The sequence below is a fragment of the Hipposideros armiger genome, unplaced genomic scaffold, assembly GCF_001890085.2.
Source record: "Hipposideros armiger isolate ML-2016 unplaced genomic scaffold, ASM189008v1 scaffold_136, whole genome shotgun sequence".
NCBI lineage: Eukaryota > Metazoa > Chordata > Mammalia > Chiroptera > Hipposideridae > Hipposideros > Hipposideros armiger.
Window position 1 is genome coordinate 1,305,423 of NW_017731486.1, and position 10,693 is coordinate 1,316,115.

The 10,693-nt window shown below is 40.7% G+C and overlaps 1 protein-coding gene across 1 annotated transcript in view; it reads right to left on the minus strand.

Annotated features, from left to right (window-relative positions):
* The window catches only part of RALBP1 (ralA binding protein 1), a 63,073-nt gene that overhangs the window by 24,719 nt on the left and 27,661 nt on the right, over positions 1-10,693 (minus strand). The window contains exons 2-3 of the mRNA XM_019649944.1: positions 2,276-2,574; positions 2,055-2,121 (exon numbers count right to left, since the gene is read on the minus strand). Of these exons, the coding sequence (XP_019505489.1) occupies positions 2,055-2,121; positions 2,276-2,519 (311 nt within the window). The 5' untranslated portion in view covers positions 2,520-2,574. The remainder of the gene's footprint in view (positions 1-2,054; positions 2,122-2,275; positions 2,575-10,693) is intronic.

Sequence of the window (10,693 nt, forward strand, 5' to 3'; positions counted from 1 at the left end):
ACAAAAAAAAGTGGCACCTGGCAATAGCTAACTAGTTTTTCACTTGATGGCCAATCCCACCTGGGTACTCCCAGAAAAAAAAAAGGGGGGGGGGGAGTGTTCTTCTCAGCTAAAATGAGATGTTGCCATGACAACTCCTGACCTCAAGAGGACGACATATAGAGAGCCAGTTATCCTTCCAATGGTAGGTGGTGAGAACTAGTTTTATTTTATATATGTGCTTAAGTGGAATTTTGGCAAACCAAGAATTATAAATATACAAGAAAGGCTCTACACAGAATTGCTAATGGAAAGAAGACTCCTATAAAATAGAGCACTGTTTCATCATCTAAATCATGTCCTCTAACTTTCTTTAGCTCAGATTTTTTCATATTTGGTCTCTTTAATTTTAGAGTTAATTTCAAACCATGACACAAACTGCACTGCTGTTTAGATGCTCCAGTCATTCCCCTATCACACTTCGCTCTACTGTCATTAACTGTTAAGTTCCTTCCGGAGACTGCAGCAGGAACTGAAACCTCATTTGGGAGGACAGAATCAGGAAATTCTTTAATCTCCAGCAGTCGCCGTACCTGCCAACCCACTTTCTTGCCTCAGAAGTCCTGGTTTTCACACACTGACAACTGCTTTCTATCATATCAGAGTTATCCGTGTTTGGCTTCGTTGTTTTTTAATATCTATTACTCTCCTATTTTATTTAGCCAGCTACTTTACTAGCTATTTTATAACAAAGATTAAAGGTATTTCCTAAGTGCCTCTCAAATCAAAATATCACAAACCCCACACCAACCAGAATGGCAGAAATCTTAATACTACCATAATGTTTAGTAACTGGAGTTCTCAGACACTGTTGGTGGGATTGTAAACTAATATAACACTCTGGAAAACTGTTGTAGACTCTATTAATGCTGAAGTAAGCAGGGCCTATGAGCAAGCAATTCCACTCCTAGGCATATACACAACAGCATGCATAAACATGTGTAACAGTGTTCACAAAAGCTCTATTCATGACAGTCCAAAACTGAAAACAGGGCTGGCCGAGTGGCTTAGTTGGATAAGAGTTTGCTTAAGAGCACGAGCTCTGAACAACAGGATCGCTGGTTCGATTCCCACATGGGCCAGTGAGCTTTGCCCGAGCTGCCAACTTGGCAGGATGGATCAGCTGGTGAGAGCACATGCTCCTAATGACAACATTGCCTGTTCGGTGGTGGGCTATGCCCACCCACGGCTGGAGAACTGAACTCAGCACATTGAGCTGAGATGCCACCTGGATGGTTCAGTGGATAGAGCGTGCGCTCTTAACAGCAAGGTTGCCAGTTCGACTCTCACATGGAAAAAATTTAAAAACTAAAAAATTAAAAACACTGAAAACCCAAATGACCAGTAACAGTAGAATGGATAAATTCTAGTATTTCTATATATTAATAAAATGAAACAAAATTCAACAATAAAAATGAACAAATTACTGCCACATGAAATAACATGGATGAATCTAACAAACATCATCAGGCAAAGGAAATTAGACACAGAAGGAAATCTGCTTCCATTTACATGAGGGTAAAACCAGGCAGGATCTTGCTATGCTGAAAGAAGTTTACATTTGGGAGGGGTGAGGGGGTTCCCTTTGCAGGGGCTTCAACGAAAGGGAATTTCTAGGGTGCTTATAATGCTCCATTTCCTGTGGTAGTTACACAGGAGTATCCATTTTGTGATAACTTATCAAGTTATACACAATTTGTGCAATTCTATCTGAATATTATTCTTAAAAAATAAGTTAACTTAAAAATACTGTGAAACTCAAAATAAAGCAATACTTAAATCACTTCACTTGCTTTTAACATACTAAAGACCTATGTTTAAACAATTCATTCTCACTACTGAACAGAACTATAAATGAATGCATCACGGCATTTGCTTAAGACAAATGAATAACTACTTTTTTCACAGTTCCAATAAAGCGTACCCCAACTGGTCTATACAACCAACCCAAGACAATAGGATGCTCTAAGGGCAAAATTCCAATATCTCCTTTTTATGTTATTTTAAACACCTACTTTAAGGAACTTCCACCAGAAAACTTTACTATTTCTGGAAATTTGGCATTTTTATTTGTGAAAGACCCTAAAATGTAACTCTAGTATACAAAAATTGAGAGCTTGAAAAATAAAGAACAAAAAATATCAAGCAGAAGTTTTTGGACATATTTCCAGAAGATAGCAGGTACTTGTGATTAGAGTAGAAGTTTATCTAAAGCATAGAGAAAAATGACACTTACTCCTTTTTTCCTTTTTCTTAAATTTTCCTTTTTTCTTCCCATAGTCTTTCTCATCATCAGATACTATGTCAGGAGGCTCATGGAGGCTGTCATGGGGAGGCGAGGGCTCACCAGTGCGGTACAATCCAGGAAATTTAGTAGGGCTGATCTCCTCAGAGCTGGGGGTTCGGGTGAGACCACTGCCATGTTCCACCCTGCGGTGTTCACTAGGGCTGCTGGTGGGGGGCAGGAAGCACTCAGTCATTCTGCCTCCCTGATGAGATAGTGAAGAGGGCTTCTCTGTTACCTATCCATTACACCTGGATAGAGGGAAAAAAGATCATCAGAGTCATCTAACACCAACCAAAGCAGGAAAGCACCACAAACACACAACACAGCAATTAATCTTGCATTTACAAATCAAAAATACTTTTTTCATTACCCTCCTTTAAAAAGACGCTTTTATTTTATTATCTCGTTACATTCCATGCATTATACAGTTTAGTTCTCAAATAGTTGAAAGCCCTGGAATCTTCAAGTATTAGAAAAATAAATCAAATGAAAATCAGAGCAGAGTACTCAAAGTAGAATACAGAGTTCCTTTTTAAAAAGAACTCACCACTGTAAAGGATTTCATTTTATTGCTATCCAACATAAAATCTTGCTGTTTTTCTTTAAGCTATGACCAAACAATTATAAATAAATTACTAAGACTATTTATATAACTAACTACACATGAATAGTTTGGTATAAAAATTAAAATTTACAATACAGTTTAAATGATATATTTAATGATTCACACAACTATAGATCATTAGTATAGGTCTATGTTGCAAGCAATTAGTTCATGTGTTCATAATAACTATTTTATTTTGTACTACAGTACAAAATATAGTACCTCATTTGCTCGATTTAAAATACACACAAAATAGATTTCACTAGAATGACACTTACAAACATTAAGAATTAAAGGTTTGCATTTTTTTCTTTAGATGGAGGGTACATAGTGAAAGTACTGTGTTCATAAATTGCTTGGACTAGTTCTTATGATATTCAATTGAAATACTATTGGAGGGTGGGCTAAGTGGCTGAGTTGGTTAGAGCGCGTGCTCTTAACAACAAGGTTGACAGTTTGAAACCGAAATGCGATGGTGGGCTGCGCTCCTGCAACTAGATTGAAAACGGAGACTGGACTTGGAGCTGAGCTGTGCCCTCCACAACTCAGATTGAAGGACAGCTTGACTTGGAGCTGATGGGTCCTAGAAAAACACAGTGTTCCCTTCCCCAATTCCCCAACACTGTTCCCCTCTCCAATCCCCATAAAATCTTTAAAAAAAGAAAGAAAAGAAATACTACTGGAATTATTTGTTTCTCTTTGTACTCACTTTTAATGTTATTTTGCAATTTTAAAAACCCACAACCTATAAATAACAGGACTGATAAATCTGACCATAACAAAGTCAAAAGACAAACAAATGTGAAAAAAAAAATAGCAAATTGTAACCAAGAGCTAATTTCTATAAAAAGCAAACAGTTCTTCCAAATCAATTAAAATATAAACAAATCAAGAGACCTGCACAAAGCATTTGAACAAGTAAACAGTTCATAGAAAAATGACTAATATCTGTATAAAAACAATGTTCAACTACAATTATAATTTTTAAAACAAGTTACCATTTTCCTAACATCAGATTAGCAGAAAACAAAAAGATGTGTAACAGCCAGTGTTGGTAAAGATATGAACAGGGACTCATGAGAATATCTACTAATAGGAAAAGTATAAATTAGCAGAATCTTTTTTGAAAAGCAAGTTGGTAATATCTACCAAAATTTTAAATGTATTCTCTTTGACACGGGAATTCCTCTTTCAGAAACTCTCAGATATACTTTTACAAGAACTGAAGAAATGGATGAATCTCTAATTATTATTACAGAACTCCTCTCAGTAAATGATAGAACAAGCAAATAGGCAAATATATCTGAGCTATGACACAAAAAGCACAAATCATCAAACACAAGTTGATAAATTAGATGTCATCACAATTTAAAACTTCTACTCTTTGAAAGAAAATTAAATTAGAAAAATTAAATGGCGAGCCACACACTCAGTGAAAATATCTGTCATACACATAGCTGACAAAAAACTCATTTCTTCAGAAAAAATGAGTGTGTGTGTACATATACTGTATTTTCCCCAAAATAAGACCGGTTCTTATATCAATTTTTGCTCCAACAATCTATATTTATTCATTTATTCATGTACAAAAATCTACATTTATTCAAACAGTCATGTCTGGCTGATGATCTTAACTGGAGCTTATGTTTGGGGTAGACGGCTTATATTACGAGCATTCTGAAAAATCATGCTAGGGCTTATTTTACGATTAGGTCTTATTTTCAGGGGAAAACTGTATACTATATATATTTGACTTATTAAATATTATATATCCGTAAGGTACTATCTTTTTGGGGTTTTTTGTTTGTTTGTTTTTTTGTTTGTTTTTTTGTTTTAGCTGAGCCATCCTGCCACCTGTTGGCAGCTCAGCGGCTGCTCAGCTCGGGCTGGACTCGAACTGCTGTTGCTCAGAGCTGTAAGGTACTATCTTATAAATCAATAAGACAAATAACTCAAAAAATAATGAGCAAGATATATGAATGGATATTTCACCCAAGAAAATATACAAATAGTCAAAAGCACACGAAAACAACGCTCAATATCACTACTCATTAGGGAAGTGCAAATTCCAACCAATAACAAAATACCACTCTACACTCACTACAATTAAAAGCACTGACAAGGGCCAGCCAAGTGGCGCGTTGGTTAAGAGTTGGCTTGGGACACCAGTTCTGAGCAGCAGGGCCCGGTTTGGATCCCACAAGAGGGCCAATGACACTGCGCCCTCTACAGCTAAGATGGTGAACAGCTCAACCTGAAGCTGGGCTGCTGTAAGTGGGCAGCGACAGCGTAGGCTTCAGCCCGTGCTGCAGTGGGCTGCCATAAGCTACCGTGTGTGGCTGGCAGCCAGTGTGAGCAGCCAGCAGCCGGTGTGTTCTGCCGTGAGCCTCTGGTGGCTGTCCAGAAGCCGGCGACAGATCTGCCTTACCCGGGAAGAGCGCAATGATAATACCAACATGAGCCAGTGAAGCAACGTCCTCCACAACTAGACTGAAGAACAAAAGCAACTTGTCTGTTCCCCTTCTCCCTATTCCCCAGCGCTGTTCCCCTCCCCCAATTCCCCAATAAAATCTAAAAAATGAAAAGCACTGACAATACCAAGTGTTAGTGTGAATGTGGAGCAACTACTACTCTTATCTGTTGTTGGTGGGAATCTAAAATTGCACGACTGCTTTAGAAAAGTGCTTAACAGTTTCTTATAAAATTAATATACACTTGTATCACTTAACAATTCCACTGTCAGGTATTTACTCAAGAGTAATGAAAATGTAAGTCTACACAAAGTCTTGTCAATGAAATTTCATAGTACCTTTATTCACAGTAGAATGGAAATAACTCAAATATCTGTCAACAAGCAAACAATTAACATTATAGTATATCCTTATAACAGGACATTACTCAGCAATAAAAAGGAACAAATTACTGATAGACACAACAATATAGATGAATATCAAAAACAGTAATAAGCAAAAGAATCCAGATACAAAAGAACACACATTGTATAAGTCCATGTATATGGAATTCCACAACAAGCAAAACTAATGTGTAGTGACAAAAAGCCAATCAGTGGAGCTGTTGGGCCAGATGTGGCCAACCAGGAAGTGCATGCAAAAGAGCATAAGAGAATCTTTGGGGTGATAAAATGCCCCATATCATGACTGTAGTGCTGGCTTCATAAGGTATACAGTTATCAAAACACAAAGAACTGTACCCTTTCAACTGGGTGAATTTTATAGTATGTAAATTATACATCAGTAAGGTAGAAAAAAACTTTTTGAAAGAAATTGATGAGCTGATTCTAAATTTTTAGAAATGAAAAGAGCTTAGAATAGCCATACCATCTTGAAAAGACAGTTACTAAAGCAAAAGTAACGAAGACAGTCATTAAAGATAGACAGATTAATGGAACAAACCAGAAAATTCAGATAGAGACCCACATGTATATAAGTCAATTGATTTTCAACAAACGTTTCAAAGGAATTCATGGGGGACAGGAAAGTCTTCAACAAATGGTGCTGGATAAACCATGTGGGGGAAAAAAGAAGCTCAGCCCCCTCTATCATATCATACACAAAATGTAATTCATGATAAATCACAGACCCAAAATGTAAAAGGTAAACACTGCAAAACTTCTAAAATAAAACACATATATATTTTTAACTTTATTGGGGAACAGGTGTGTTTTTCCGAGGACCCATCAGCGTCAAGTCAAGTAGTTGTCCTTCAATCTTAGTTATGGAGGGCACAGCTCAGCTCCAAGTCCAGTCGCCATTTTCAATCTAGCTGTGGGGGGCACAGCCCACCATCCCATGCAGGAGTGGAACCGGCAACCTTGTTGTTAAAGTGCACGCACTCTAACCAACTGAGCCATCAGCCACCCACCAGCAGCTCAGGGGCAGCTCAACTCAAGTCAGTTGTCTTCAATCTAGTTGCGGACAGCGCAGCTCACTGGCACAAGTGGGAATCAAACCGGCAACACTGTTGCTCAGAGCTCACGCTCTAAGCAACTGAGCCACCCCCTAAAAAACATATTTTTGAGACCTTGGGGTAAGAATTTCCCAGACAGGTCCAGAAAGCATTAATTACAAAACTAAAAACTGACAAATTGGACTTTATCAAAAGTAAAAACTTCTGCTCATCAAAAGACACTATTAAGAAAATGACTAGTCGGTCAAGGTGGGGGTCGAAAATGGTGGCGGTGAGGCAGGCTCCCTGAGTTCTACCCTGGAAATCACCGCAATTTGAACTGCTGGAGCGCAGCAAACAAACTTCTACCAAGCACGCTGAGCAGCAAGGGACTCCCACACCAAGTATTTAAAGTTGGGCAGATCGGGGGAGTGGGGGAAGAGGGAGGCGAGGCGCATGGAGGCGGCTGCTGAGACTAAGGGTCTCAGAGAGCAGTTCAGAGAGTTCCCGCGGCTCGCTCCCTACACCTCCGGCTGGAGTGTGCTAAGACAATCCTCAGACCGGGCGAGCACAGGAACAAACAGGAGAGGGTGAGCTGAAATGAGGTCTGTCTGCGCCCCCACTGCGGAGCTGTAGGAAGCCAGGACACTGCGTTGGCGTTTGAAGCTTGGGGCAAGCTCAGCCTCTGGGCTGACCTTCCGGCCAGGAGTGCACAGAAGCCCCAGGGCGCGCGCAGACTCTGAGGCAGAAATCTCAAACCAGCAGAGGAGGAGAAGAGGGAAGCCAGAAGCGTGGAGACACAGCCCGCACCCCTCAGCTGCAGAGTCACAAGCTGCAGTGCCAGGAGAACAGCAGGGGCTCTGCAGGAGCATCGGAGCTCACAACAGCGGTGGCGAGGGGACTCTTTTTCTTTCTTTCTTTCTTTTTTCTCCCTTTTCTTTCAGACAGGAAGAGGCTGCAGGAGGGTGCGCCTAAACACGCTGTCCCCGCCCCCACCTCTCCTGGGAGGCTCCAGAAGCTGAACAACTGCAGCTGCTGTGTCACTCAGGCTTTCCTGGCAAGAGCCTCCTAGCAGCTCTGGAATCTCCAACTTCCCTACCCACAACAGCCCTCAGTGGAAAAAGCGCCCAAAGACGCACATCCAGCCCTCCGGGGCACAGAACTCAAGAGTACCACTGGGCAGGCGGAGCAGAAACAGCATTCACTTTATAAAAAAACTACCAATCAGGGGCCGGCCGAGTGGTGCGTTGGTTAAGAACTGGCTTGGGACACCAGAGGGCCCTGGTTTGGATCCCACATATGAGGGCCAGTGACACTGCCCTCTACAGCTAAGATGCTGAACAACAGCTCGACCTGGAGCTGGGCTGCCATGGGTCGCTGGCGACGGTGTAGGCTGCAGTCCCCTGCTGCAGTGGGTTGCCATAAGCTACCATGTGTAGCCGGCAGCCAGCGTGAGCGGCCAGCAGCCGCTGTGAGCGGCCATCCAGAAGCCGGCGACTGATCTGCCTCGCCCGGGAAGAGCGCAATGATGGTGCCAACTTGGGCCAGTGAAGCAACATCCTCCACAACTAGACTGAAGAACAAAACAACAGCAACTTGTCTGTTCCCCTTCCCCCGATTCCCCAATAAAATCTTAAAAAAACAAAAACAAAAAAAACTACCAATCACACCTCATTACCCCACTCATCTAAAATAGACCTGCATTACCAGGCTCACTCTAGGTGCGAGGCGGCTGACTCTGCCCCCACAAAACGCAGAGGAGTTTATGTATAGCAGAGGAAAGCCTGGGGAGAGCTTGGAGGACTTCAGCCAAGATTAGCACTGGTTTTTTCCTGTTTTTTCTCCCTTTTTTTATTTTGGTTGATTTGTTTGTCTTTGGTTTTGATTTCTCTTTTGGTGTGTTATATTGTCAACTGGGTCCTCTTGGATGTTTTGGAGGGGGTTTTCATTGGTTGCTTGTGTTGATTGTTTTTGGATTCTTCTATTCCATTAGTATTTTTAGCTTTTTTATATAGACATGTATAAAGGTGCATATATGTGGATATATATGTCCATATATATGGGAGTGTAGATACATACACACACACACACACACACACACACACACACACATATATTTTTTTTTCTTTTTTCTCTTTCTCTTCTACCTTCTCTCTCCCTTCCTTTCTACTTCCTTCTCACAGCTCGATTTTGCCTCCCTCTTTCCATTTTTTCTGCAAGTTTTTTTTTTTTGGTTGTTGTTCTTGTTTTAAGGCTGTTGCTATTTTGTTTCTCGCATTTATTCTATTTTTTAGTCTATGATATTTTACGTTATTTTGTTCAGCTATTCGTTCCTTGTTTTTTTTGTTTTTTTCTCTTTCATTGTTGTTTTGTTTCTATTGGTTTGGTTTCTCCTTTTGTATGACTGATATTTCTGTACCTGTTGAGTGTAGGGTGATGGTTGTTTCGTACATCAGAGAGTATCTGGTTACCTTTGGTGGCTGTTGTGGTTATGCCTGTTGATCTGTTTTGCCCTAAAACCCACTCTGCAGCGGGGCACAGCCAAAGAAGCACAAGAATCATCACACCCAGAGACCAACTTTAGATAAAACCAGACCATTACGGGTCTGACCTACAAGAGTCACACCCAAAGGGAAATTGTTACAGGCAAAAGAGCCCCTTGGGGCCAAGCCTCATCAGAGGGGTCAACCCTCACACAACAGCTTATAAACTTTGGTCACAGCTAATTCACATGGCTAGTCAGCTTGGGAGTCAAGTCCACCTACTGACAAGTCGAAAACAATCAAAATTAGACCTCAACAGAAGACACACAACACAAAGAACACCTCTGGTACACACACACACACACACACACACACACACACACACACAAGGGGGGAAAAAGGGAGTCTGGGTAATTGAAATATAAAGGACACATGACTCATAAGTCCACCCAGAAAACACTTAGAGACCTAGGGGATCTACCTAATACATTGAAGCAAACACATAGAGTAAGCCAGAATGGGGAAACAAAGAAACACATCCCAAATAAAAGAACTGAAGAAACCTCCTGAATCAGTGAAACTAGAACAAATAGAGGTAGACAACCTATCGGAGACAAGAGTTCAGAACACTGATTACTAGAATGCTCAAGGAAATTAATGAAATGCAAAGAAGGATAGAGAAGTCATGAAAAACAACTAGCTAGAAATAAAGAATTCCATTACTGAATTAAATAACAAACTTGATGGAATTACTAGCAGATTGGATGAAGCAGAGGATCAAATCAGTGACTTAGAAGACAAGATAGCAGAGATCATCCAAGCAGAACAACAAAAAGAAAAATGAATAAAAAACATTGAAAATAGTTTAAGAGAGCTAGGCGACAACATCAAACACAACAACATGCGCATCATAGGAATACCAGAAGGAGAAGACAGGAAGCAAGGGATCAAGAGCATATTTGAAGTAATAATGACTGAAAACTTCCCTAAACTAGCAAAGGAAATTGACATACAAGCATAGGAAGTGCAGAGAGTTCCAACCAAGATGATCCCAAACAACCTCACACCAAGACACATTATAGTGGAAATGGCAAGGGTTAAAGACAAGGACAGAATCCTAAAGCATCAAGGGACAGGCAGCAAGTTACATACAAGGGCACCCCAATAAGATTATCAGCCACTTTTCTACTAGAAACTCTGCAGGCCAGAAGGGAATGGCAGGAGGTCTTCAAAGGGATGAAAAACAGATGCCTACAACCTAGATTGTTTTATCCAGCAAGGTCATCATTTAAAATTGAAGGAGAGGGCCGGCTGAGTGGCTCAGTTGGTTAAGAGCTCGCTCAAGAGTTTGAGCTCTGAGCAACAGTGGTTCGA